The 12,576-nt window shown below is 48.5% G+C and overlaps 1 protein-coding gene across 1 annotated transcript in view; it reads right to left on the bottom strand.

The window, feature by feature from the left end:
* Positions 1–968: 968 nt before the first annotated feature.
* The window catches only part of PLEKHO1 (pleckstrin homology domain containing O1), a 32,421-nt gene continuing 20,813 nt past the window's right edge, over positions 969–12,576 (bottom strand). Inside the window, exons 3-6 of the mRNA XM_053279006.1 lie at positions 11,784–11,924; positions 7,298–7,402; positions 2,513–2,614; positions 969–1,973 (exon numbers count right to left, since the gene is read on the bottom strand). Of these exons, the coding sequence (XP_053134981.1) occupies positions 1,200–1,973; positions 2,513–2,614; positions 7,298–7,402; positions 11,784–11,924 (1,122 nt within the window). The 3' untranslated portion in view covers positions 969–1,199. The remainder of the gene's footprint in view (positions 1,974–2,512; positions 2,615–7,297; positions 7,403–11,783; positions 11,925–12,576) is intronic.

The raw sequence follows: 12,576 nt of genomic DNA, 5'->3' as shown, positions 1-12,576 counted from the left end.
CAGAGGACTGGAATTCTGCCCAAGCAAGAGCAATCAGGTTTAAAAAAAAAGGAAAAAAAAGAAATCATGTTTCCCCAAACTGAGTAGACCATTCCTGACTAGAGCTTCAACACCGAGTGGAATCAATTGGTTTGGACCCTCTCTGGGCCTTTTACTTCTGCCACTGCAGCGTAGAAATTCAAATCACTTCTTGCACAGTTGAAGCTGCAAGATGTTCACTGCCTTTGTGGCAGAATTTTGGACACAGACCAAAGTGGCAGCTGGGAGCAGGAAAACGGCCACGGGGGTGGCGGAACGGCTTGGAGAGAGGCAGAGATGAAGCAGAAGGAGAAACTACACCTGGAAAGGAAGGGGAAGGAGGCCATTTGCTGTTATGCTATGGCAACAAACACTTTGAACCTGGGATCTAGCTTAAATCTCCAGGAGCTGGCGATTAAAGCTGGAAAGATGTCCTTGGAGTGCTTGCCTCTGTCCGAGACTAGGGATGTGCACAGAATTCACATGAATCGATTCAACTGAATCTGATTTGATTGGATCCGGAGCCATTGAACAGAGCGGCGATGCATTTGAATTGATTCAAATCCACCCCAATTTGAATCGAATTTAATTCGAGTTCGGGTGAATTCGAATAGATTTTAATTCATCTCCACCCTGGTTCAATGGTTCCGAATCAATTCGAATTCAAATTGCTTTGTGTGAATTTTGTGTGCAGTCAACCTCTTCCTTTGGGCTGGGAACTTCCATGGTTGTTGTTTGGAGACTGCAGATGCTCTCTGCAGAGATTTGGCCAAATTCTGGGGTGCGATTTTGCCCCCCCACCCCCCGCCACAAAAATAGAACGGCACAGAATCTACGAGTCTCTCTGCAAGAACTTAGAGAGATTGAGTTCTCTGACTGAGAGTACTTTTATAGAGAGAGAGCGCGATCTGGAAAAACGATGCTTGGGGGAAAAAATAAATGAAAATGGATGGATGCAAACTGATTTATTGGAACGTGTTGGTCTGAGGCCTGAGAGGGAAAAAAGACTCATGGGAACATAAGGGGGGAGAAATTGAGCTTGTGAGGAGCAGGGGTCAGATGAGTGAGAACAGGCACCTCGTATGCATCAAACACTGTAAATTTAAAAAAAAGAAAGACATACTAACCCTCCCTGGCCACCGAATCCCCAGTCCTTCCCACCTAGAGCCCAGAGCTTGCCTTCACATCATACTCTTCCGGTACTGAGATTGTGTGCTCTGTTTGGGTTTAGGGTCCGAAAGTTGCAGTTCAAGCTGTTTGTACAGGTTTCTGAGTTCTTGGACCTCCTGAAGCACTTTCTGGGCCTGGCTCCAGTTGGAGGAGGCCTCTCCCAGCAGCCTCTCGGTCTCCTGCAAGATGGCCTCCGAGTCTACCTTGGAAGAGGAGGAGGAGGAAGAAGAGGAGGTGGTGGAGGTGAGGGTACCAGGCTCCTTGGCCTTACGCTTCCCTTCTCCGTAGCCCTTCACCTCCGTGAGCATTTCCTGCGTCTTTTCAAGTTTCAACGCCACAAGTTCCTGTATCCGAGTCAGCTGCTCCGGTTCGGCAGCCGAGGCAAACTGGTCCTCCAGGCCCTTTCTCAGCACGGCCCGGTGAGCCGAAGTCGAGTCCCGGCAAGACAGGATCTCTTCCATGGAGACACACTTGTTCTTTTCGGAGTGGGAGAGCTTCTTCGGCACCTGCGGCGTGTACATGGTCCCCTTGTCAAGAGAGTCTTTGCGTTGCGAGAACTTATCCCATAAGCTGGCCTCCCGCCGCGGCAGGCTATTCGTCCGGCTTTTCTCTGGCGGCTTGACATTTTCCGAATCCGAACACCTCCGCCCAGCGCTGAGGTGGGCTGCTGATTTATCCAGGTCAACCCGGAAGCTCTCCTCACAGGTGCCGTGGTCTTCGGGGGAAGCGTCCTCTTCCTGAATCAAGTCGAGCGTCAGCATTCCATCAGATGTCGAGGTAGATGCCTGCAAACATGGACCGCCAAAACAGGAAGAGCTGGGTGTTATGCGGGATTTCCCAAGGATCATGACAACAGGGTCACAAACCAACCCACCAACGTTCCTTCTAACACAGGGGTGGGTAAACCTGGCTGTTGGCATGAACCATAACTCCCATCATCTTCAGCCAGAATAACTGTGGCTGGGTTTTCAAAACTCAGAAGAAGAACCAGCATAGTGTAGTGGTTCAAGTGTTGGACTAGGACCGGGAAGACCTGAGTTCGAATCTCCATTCAACCAAGAAACTCATGGGGTGACTCTGGGTCAGTCGTGTCTCTCTGAGCCTAGCCTACCTCACAGGGTTGTTGTGAGGATAAACATAACCATGTACACTGCTCTGAGCTCCTCGGAGGAAGAGCGGGATAGAAAATGAAATAAATGGAACAAACAATTCGCATTTATGTGAGCCGACATCTTTCTCCCTATCACGCTGTTCTAAAATCTGATAGTTTATTGAATTTGGGAGAAAGGTGGAGGCACGGGATTTGGCTTCCCGACATACATACCACAGCCATCAGGTGGCCTCGAGTCGGAGGTCGCCGAGAGTGCTGGATCTTTGCCCTGTCGCGGGTCGGATGGGCCAGGTAACTTTCCTCCTCGACAGTAACCTGAAATGCAACACAAGCAGACCATCAGCTCGTGCGATGAGAGCCGGGCAGGGCGGCAACCGGAGCCAGCTTGATCAATCGGGATGAATTATTTATCCCTCCCGGCTTGGCTTTCCACACGCGGCTCATCCATCAGCTCCTCTTGGAACTCTCCAGTGGATTCATTGCTCGCATCCATTAGCTGGAATTTCTGTAGGGAGAAGCGGAGGTCTGCTGGTTGGGCCTCCGGAACGGGAAGGCGGCAAATCCCCCAGAGGGACACAAGCGCCTCTCGGATACTGTGCCACTGGCAAGCGCTCAAGTGAAAAGCGCAGCAGCACACGGCATGTGCCCAACACACAGGAAGCTGCCTTCTACTGAGTCAGTCCATTGGTCCATCTAGCTCAGTATTGTCTTCACAGACTGGCAGAAGTTTCTCCAAGGTTGCAGGCAGGTGTCTCTCTCAGCCCTATCTGGAGATGCTGCCAGAAAGGGAATGTGGAACCTTCTGCATGCAAGCATGAAGATGCTCTTTCCAGAGCAGCCCCATCCCTAAGGAGAATATCTAATATAAACAAGTTCCATACGCATTGTCTCATTGCCCTTGTGGCTCAGGGGATATAGAGTCAGTTGTTCATGTTATTCTGTATTGTCAATTTTATAGGGATGCTGGTATTAAGTTTATTGCTCCTCTCTTAAAGAATCATCCTGGTCATACGGATCAATTTTACTTGGATTTTTTGCCGTCAAATTTTAAATCTGTTACTTCTATAAATGTGGCCAAGTTTTGTTTTGTTGCATCCAAACTTCGTAGAGCTTGTATTAGCAATTTGAATATTTTGTAAATGATAAATGTATTATTTTAAATATTAAGCTGGTCTAAGGACCGTAATAAATTTACTTACTTACTTACTAAGGAGAACATCTTACAGTGCTCACATAGAGGTAGTCTCCCATTCAAATGCATACCAAGGTAGACCCTGCTTAGCAAAGGGGACAATTCATGCCTGCTACTGCAAGACCAGCTCTCCAACACAATGCACTCCCTTATGTGCCAATGCTAGGCTTTTTAGCCGTATCTACAAGCAGAAGGTTGCCGGTTCAAATCCCCGCTGGTACTATATCAGGCAGCAGCGATCTAGGAAGATGCTGAAAGGCATCATCTCATACTGTGCAGGAGGCGGCAATGGTAAACCTTTCCTGTATTCTACCAAAGACAACCACAGGGCTCTGTGGGCGCCAGGAGTCGGAATCGACTCGACGGCACACTTTACCTTTATTCCAATCAAGGTTTCCTTTGATTGGGAATGAATTTTTGCAAGGCAGACAAATGCCACTGATTATTATTTTATTTTACTTTTTAAAGGCTACTTGCTACCCATTATATATCTGGAGCTCCCTCCAAGAGATCTTCTAGGGTGCTACTTCTCCCTCCTCACAGGATTTCCTCCTCCATAAATCCTTGCAGCTCATCCCCTTCAGCTTGACCCTCTGAAACGACTTACCCAAATAGAAGATGGCTCTGAATTTAAGAGGAGTCCCTTTAAAAGTCCCTTTTTAGATTGTGAGCCCTTTGGGCACCGGGATCCATCTTATTTATTTATTATTTCTCTGTGTGAACCGCACTGAGCCCTCTTTGGAAGGGCCGTATAGAAATTGAATAAATAAATAAAGAAAGAAAGAAAGAATGAATGAATGAATGAATGAATAAATGAATAAATAAATAATAAAAAGGGAGGTTAGATTATACTTGTATTTGCCTGAAAAGAAGAGGTCCCTGTATGTAAGGCGATATTCCGATTTCTTACATCAAAGAACTTGGGAAAACCCTACTCTTGTTCAGGTAAATATGGTAACACCCAAGTACATGGAATTGTCCCTGCGTATTTTGAACCTGGGTGCTGGAGAAGACTTTTGAGGAGACCCTGGACAGCCAGGAAAACACACCAATGGATCCTAGAACAAATCAATCCAGAATTTTCACTCCAGGCACAAATGACCAGGCTCAAACTATCGTACTTCAGAGACATTCTGAGAAAACCCAGCTCCTCTGAGAAGTCCATAAAGTTGAAGGAAAGAGAAGAAGAGGACAACCAGCAGCAAAGTGGATGGACTCGATAACGACAGCAATGAATGCACCACTGAGAGACTCAGTTGAAGACAGACCATCCTGGAGAGAATCTATCTATGTGGTCGCTAAGAATCGACATCGACTTGACAGCACTCCATCCATCCATCCATCCATCCATCATTTTCCCTGTGTCACCCTTGCCTCTTTCTCCTCCCTCCCTCTTGTGTTTCCTGTCTAATTTAGAAGGGAAGCAACTCAAAGGCTCCTATTCTTTTTGCTTTATCACTCTGTAAGGTGCCGAGTATATTCCTAGAACGAGAGGAAGGGCACAACCACCATAACCAAAATTCTGTCCCTGTAGCAAAGAGAGACGCCAACGGTGTTTTGGGCTGACGTGCCCAGGATTCGCCATAGGCCGACTAAAATGACTGAGATGCTTGAGCAAGCAAGGAGCGAGAATGCAGAGAGGATGACTATGACAACGATGACAGATATTTATGTGCCAATTTTCAACCTAAGTTCTCAAAGCAATTTATGTAGGAAAAAATAAACAACAAACAACATAAGATGGTTCCTGGTCCCCAGAGGCTCACAATCTAAAAAACATAATGTGTTTTTGTGATGCAAAAAACATAATGTGTTCATGTGACGCAAGCAACAGCCACTGGAGGGATGCTGTGCTGGGGATGGATAGGGCCAGTTGCTCTCCCCCTGCTAAATACAAGAATATCACCACTTTAGAAAAGGTGCCTCTTTGTTCAGTTGGCAGGGGAGTTACCAGATGAGACTTCAAGGATATCCCCCCCCCCGCCGCCCCCGGACCAATATGTTTCAAAGCTGTTTATTCTTCCTTGGGGCAACCTGATGTAGCTCTTCCAACAGATAAAAGCGGGCTGATTGGGATGTCACACAGGACCACAGTTAAAGCTGTGCTTTGGCCTCCGTGCATTCCCTCCTCCCTGCCCACACGCTTTTTGGAAGAATTCTCCTTCTGCCATTAGAAACAAAACCCCAACCAGGCATGGCATCACCAATCTCGCATGAAGGCAACGAAGCCAAGGAAGCCACTTCAAGCCTCGGGTCCAGATCTCCTTCTGCCAGCAGCCTTGGAGGGCTGCTGCCAGTCAGTGTCGACAATCCTAAGCAAGCTGGACCAAGGGCCTGACTCAGTCAACGGCAGCTCCCTATCACAGCCTGCAGCTACGGAGCCTGCACTCCCAAGAACAAGTACCAGCACATACCGGACAGTGGCTATGCACCCTGGCCCTAAATTTAGTAACAAAGCAGCGGCATTCTCTCTTCCTCTATCCAGCGTGTGCAGGATGAGTCACAGCCCGCAGAGGCAGCGAAAGAAAGAGGGACAGATGGCTCCGTGATATCAGAGACAGCAGACTGCGGTCTTGCTGCTTCTCTTTTTTTAAAAAAAAAAAAACCTCAACAGTTCTCTCTTTACATAAGCTCACATTACAGGCCAGGTTGGAGGGAGGGAGGTGAACCCCCTGCCCAGAGGCAAGGCCCACTTCCCATTCTTCCACAGATCAACCGAGAAGATCTTAACCCGAAAAGGAAGCTCCTACAGGACAAGTTGCTCTAGGTAGGGCCAGAAAATTAATAATAATAACTGGGGAACATTGACGCAAAAGAAGTCAGTGTTAACCAGGCCATTTCCATCTATTTCAGTGCTCCAGCAGCTTGTAAAAACCTCTCTCTTCTGGCAGGCCTGCCACCTGCCTGGGAGCCCTGTTCCGTTTTGATCGCTTAGCTATAAAATCCACTGCTTGTTCCTGCTACTGATAATTCGGTTTCTGTTGGTCTGGTTGTAAATTTATTTATTTTGTAACCGTTTGATTGTGAAGTCGCTGCGGGCATCCCTTAGAGCAGGGTTCCCCAGATAACGTTGGACTATAACTCCCATCATAGGAACATAGGAAGCTGCCATATACTGAGTCAGACCATTGGTCTATCTAGCTCTGTATTGTCTTCACAGACTGGCAGCGGCTCCTCCAAGGTTGCAGGCAGGAATCTCTCTCAGCCCTAACTTGGAGAAGCCAGGGAGCCATTGCTAATAAAATTCAGCCATCCCGGGTTCTTGGGAAGGACTCGATGTCTGGATAAAACAAGCCACTCAATAACACCTGTCTGACTGTATAAACAAGAAATAATAATAATAATAATAATAATATTATAATAATAATTCAAGGATTGGCTACCGTTTCTGAATAATTTGCAAAGGCCGCTCCATCCAGAGAGAGTCGAAGTCATTGTACCTCAGAGTTGCCAAGCACTGTATCACACAACTCCCTCTCAGTGTCCCCTCTAACAGGGATTCTCAGGGGTTGTTGACTACAACTCCCAGCATCCTCAGCTGCAGTGGCCGCTGGCTGGGCATTATGGGAGTTGTAGTGAAAAACATCTGGGAATTCCTGGGAGAGGAAACACTGGTCCCTGTCCAGCAAAAGCGGGCAGACACAGTGAATCAACTCTCCTGGCCACCAACACCATCTAGAATCCGTGCGGCAACTGTATCCCCCAGGGATCGCAATGCTGAGCTCCCATAAAGCCCCCAAAGGCTCCTGGCAGCATTCACACAGCCCAAAGATAAGCAGAGACTGAGTCCAAGGAAGAGTTCTCACCTCATCCAAAATGCGGTTTTTGGCTCGGGTTATCGCTGAGTTGAGTGCATTGATCCAGGACTCTTTCTCTTCCGGACTCACAGCCAGGAAGACCAGGTTGGGTGCCTAGGAGAGAAGAACATAGGAACTTAGGATGCTGCCATATGCTGAGTCAGACCACTGGCCTATCTAACTCAGTATTGTCTACACCGACTGGCAGCAGCTTCTCCAAGGCTACAGGCAGGAATCTCTCTCAGCCCGATCTTGGGAGATGCTGCCAGGGAAGGCACTTGGAACCTAGATGTTCTTCCCAGAGCGGCTCCATCCACTGAGGGGAAGATCTTCCAGTGCTCACACTTCTAGTCTCCCTTTCATATGCAACTAGGGCAGACCCTGCTTAGCTAAAGGGAAAAGTCATGCTTGCGACCACAAGGCCAGCTCATGTCTGCAGCAGTGTTCCCTGTAACAAGGATTTCCAGATGTTCTTGACTACAGCTCCCAGAACCCCCAGCTGCAATTGCCTTTGGGCAAGGATTCTGGGAATTGTGGTCAACAACATTTGGGAATCCCTGTTACCGGGAACCACTGGTCAGCAGCCAAGACTGTGTATGTGAACCAGCTCATGGACATAGCAGCCTAGAACAGGGCTGCACAGCTTCTGCATATATTGGACTACAACGCCCATCACTGTAAACCGCTTTGGGAGGTTCGCTTGAAAAGCAGTGTATAAATGCAAAAGAAAATTTAAGAATCATCCTCAACTGTGCACTGTGGTTGGGGACCAGCCTAACAGGGATTTCCAGATGATGTTGACGACGATTCTCATCATCCCCATCTTCAGTGGCCCTTGACTGGGGATGATGGGAGTTGTAGTCAACAGCATCTGGGAACCTCTGTTACAGGGAACACCGCCAGGGACTATAGGCATTGTGGTCCCAAAGCAGGAGGGGGGCCAACATTTGTGAAGTTCTATCTGAAACAGCCTCGGACGGAGGGGAACGGAGTCGCCCTGCACCCGAGGGGCCAACCTTTGCAGCTTCTCAGCAGAAGAGGGAATCCATACTAGCAGGCAGGGAGTGGAGTTTATTATTCCTTGTTGCTGTTTTTAAAATGTCCACATAGTGGCTCTAACCAGACAGGGAGCTGGTTGCCCGTGGCTTCCAGCAGTACAGCGAACCAAGCAAGCTCACGTTCCTCAAAATGCCAGGAGGTGCGGGGGACGGTCGCGCTTAGCTCATGGTGCATCTGGAGTCCACCAATGACCGGGACGTCACACCGGGAGAGGGGGGTCACATGGGATGCTCACAAGCACCAACCAGATGGTGTTTGGACTGTGCATCCTACAGCCTGTTCTCTGGAGGAGAGCTGGGCTTGTGGTAGCTGGCATGAATCGTCCCCTTTGCTAAGCAGGGTCTGTCCTGGTTTGCATTTGGATGGGAGACTACACGCGTGAGCACTGTGAGAGATTCCCCTCAGGGGAGGGGGCCGCTCTGGGAAGAGCACCTGCCTGCTTGCATGCAGGAGGTTCCAAGTTCCCTCCCTGGCAGCATCTCCGGATAGGGCTGAGAGAGACTCCTGCCTGCATCTGCAGAGAAACCACTGCCAGTCTGTGTAGACAATACTGAGTTATATGGACCAAGGGTCAGACTCAAAAGAAGGCAGCTTCCTGTGTTCCGATGATAAACATTTACTGTATTTTATGGACTATAAGACTCACTTTTTTCCTCGAAAAATATCCGCCAAAATTCAGGAGCGTCTTATATGTTTTAACAGTTTAATATGTTAAAACTCTGAAAAACTGGATTAAAATTAAGGTGCGTCTTATAGTCCGTAGCGTCTTATAGTCCGTAAAATACGGTATCTGCTTTCACCATTAAAATTGTAAGAGAATGTAATCCATAAGCCAGCTGAGGTGGTTGGTTCACTCTGGGGTGACGAATGCTCACCGTGATTTTGGGACAAGGTGTCCTCTCCTAGAGATGGGAAAGTCTCCCACACGGCACAACTTTCTGCTTCCAGTGTGTCCTCACACTTTGTTTGTCCTGACCATCAGGCGCGCGGTGGCCAAATTTTGCAATGATGATTTCAAAGCTCAGAAAAAGCACCAGCATAGTGTAGTGGTTCAAGTGTTGGACTAGGACCCGGAAGACCCGAGTTCGAATCCCCATTCAACCCTGAAACTCACTGGGTGACTCTGGGCCAGTCACGTCTCTCTCAGCCTAGCCTACCTCACAGGCTTGTTGTGAGGATAAAAATAAAGCCTGTGCACCGCGCTGAGCTCCTCAGAAGAAGAGAGGGATAGAAATATAAAAAAGAAATAATAAATAAATAAATAAATAAATAAAAGTTGCAAAATCACAGAAACACTATTATAAAATGTTATCAAAGTTGTCAGGGAAATGGAAATGGGCAGGAATGTCCTCCAAAGGTTATTCCACAGAGAGAACACAACAGTTTGTTCATTGTTACCCTATCCCTGAACCTAACCCTTCGCTCCATGCAAAAATGATGGCGATTTCACCCAAATGGTTTAGGGGGAGGGATTAAGAAAAAAAGGGCGATCACATGCAACAAGCTGAAAGTGCAACAGAACTGTTCCCTTTTCCCAGCTCTAGGGCGGAAGACATTGCCAAAAAACACTATGAGCATCCGTCCCCCAAGATGGTACTGATGGCCCAAATTTATTATTTATTTTTCGTGGGCCTGGCCCTCAATTAATAGGGCTAATTGAGAAGTGGCATTTCAAAGGGAGCTGGGAAAGGTGAAGGCACAGCTTCAAAGCTAAGAGTGGTGACCACAGCACTCATAGGAACATAGGAAGCTGCCATATACTGAGTCAGGGCATTGGTCTATCAAGCTCAGTATTGTCTTCACAGACTGGCAGCAGCTTCTCCAAGGTTGCCGGCAGGAGTCTCTCGCAGCCTGATCTTGGAGATGCTGCCAGGGAGGGAACTGGGAACCTTCTGCTCTTCCCAGAGCGGCTCCATCCCCTGAGGGGAAGATCTTCCAGTGCTCACACATCAAGTCTCCCATTCATATGCAAGGTGGACCCTGCTAAGCTACTTACTAAGCTAAGGGTGGACCCTGCTTAGCTAAGGGGACAAGTCACGCTTGCTACTACCAGGCCAGCTCTCCTCTCCTAGACCAGCTCTCCTGTCCTGTGCTTTTGCAAAATTAACACCCAACATCAGGCACAGGCACACCGTGTGTGAAAGCCCTGCCAATTCAACTTCCTGTCCTGTCTAATAAAAGACTTCCCTTTTTAAAAAAACAACAACCCAACACTGAGCCTCACGCCACAAGCTCCAAGAGTCAATGTGTATCATCCTGAAAGCAGAACAGGATGCTGAGACATGACTTCTTCAGTGCACCTCCAAGTCCCAACACTTCATTCGCCTTAACGGGAAGCGATACATTCTGGGACAAGACGTTGGACTTGTTGAGAAGGGAAACAGTTTGTTTATAACTGTTTATGTTAGAGTAACATAACCAGTGAGTGCATTTTGCTCAACCGTGCAGAGGAACAGAGGAAGCTGCCATATACTGAGTCAGACCCTCGGTCCATCTAGCTCAGTATGGTCTACCCTGACTGGCAGCGGCTCTCCAAGGTTGAGGCAAGAGTCTCTCCCAACCCTACCTGGAGATGCCGCCAGGGAGTGAACCCGGGACCTTCTGCATGCAAGCACGCAGATGCTCTTCCACTGAGCAACAGCCCCATCCCCTAAGGGGAATCACTTACAGCACTCACATGAAGTCACCCATCCAAATGTAAACCAAGGGTGACCCTGCTTAGCAAAGGGGGCAATCCCTGCTTGCCACCACATGACCAGCTCTCCTCCCCAACCCTCCCCCCGCCTCTCTAACAGCCCCCACACCTTTGGATGCACAGGTGTGGGGCTGTTATGCAGAGGGTGGCTCTCCAGATAACAAGCTGGCAAATCAAAGTAAAGGAGGACAGGGCAGATATTTCTAGTCCTTTCAGTTGGTGCTGCCTACTCCAGGCCTGCTCGACTTCGGCCCTCCTGCAGATGTTGGCCTCCAACTCCCATAATCCCTGGCTATTGGCCACTGTGGCTGGGGATTGTGGGAGTTGTAGTCCAGAAAGAGCTGGGTGGCCAGTTGAGCAGGCCTGACTGGCAAGGAAAAACCCGACTGGCAAGGAAAAAATCCCCCCAGCTCTGCTCCCTGTGATGCTTTTAACTGCGATGCTTTTAACCGTTCCTGTGGCCAGGGACCAGTGTTCCCTGTAAGAAGGATTTCCAGATGTTGACTACAGCTCCCAGAATCCCCAGCCGCAATGGCCTTTGGACAAGGATTCTGGGAACTGTAGGCAACAACATCTGGAAATCCCTGATACAGGGAAGACTGCCAGGGGCTGAACCTGTGATGTTCTGCACGCAAAGAAGGTGCTCATACACTACGGACCATCCCAGATTTCTACCCTGTTCCGATGCAACCAGAGGCTACACCAGGCCCCACAAAGCTCTCCAGTGAAAGAGAAACCTACTGTGTTCCCCGGCTCCTTGGAGTGCGTGAGCGAAAATTTGCTATAGTTCTTTTTGCTTCTGCTTTTCGATTTCCTGAGCTCTTCACATTTCTCGTAATCATTCAAGTCAAAGACCTCCTGGATGTTTTTTTCATCTTTTACCTGCAAATGGAGAAAAAGAAAGCACCCTAAACGTCCATAAATTACTCACATTACTTAAATGACTGGTCTTGAATGACTCACGGGTCACCAAGATGGCCGCCTTGCCGCAGCATGGTCGCACGTCTACACTGCAAATCCTAAACCAGTTTCATTGGCATGGCTTTATTCCCCCTTATGCCACAAAGTACCCTGGGAAGTGTAGTTCTGTGAGCAACCTAAAGGCACAGGGTTCCAGTCCCAGTGCAGTTTGTCAGACACTTCTGGGTTCCAGCTGAATGTGGCCATTAGTGTGTGACCACCAATGCCTAGCAGAGAAAGCTTGCCCCATAGCGATCCAGGAAGAGAACGCTTTCTATTCAGCCCAGCATGGTATCCCTCCCAGTGGCTGGTGCTGGGGGTCTCCCTTGTGCTTCTTTTTAGACCCCCTTGGGAAGAGGGAACCATCTTCAGGTCCAGCAAACAGTTGGGGGCATCATCCCTGCCAATCAGGATTCCCCCCCCCCCCCAAATATATGGAAGGACAAAGACATTTCAGCGCCCAAATGACCGCCTGACTTGTGCCTTCAAATAGGGCATGATCCCACAGGAAGTGCTTCTGTTCAGGTCTCACTAACATTAAGAGGAGTTGCAGAGGAATAGAGCAGTTCTTTAC

The sequence above is a fragment of the Hemicordylus capensis genome, chromosome 14 (genome assembly GCF_027244095.1).
Source record: "Hemicordylus capensis ecotype Gifberg chromosome 14, rHemCap1.1.pri, whole genome shotgun sequence".
In the NCBI taxonomy this organism is placed as follows: Eukaryota; Metazoa; Chordata; class Lepidosauria; order Squamata; family Cordylidae; genus Hemicordylus; species Hemicordylus capensis.
Note: the sequence above shows the minus strand (reverse complement) of the source record. Positions and strands in the feature narration are given on the sequence as shown.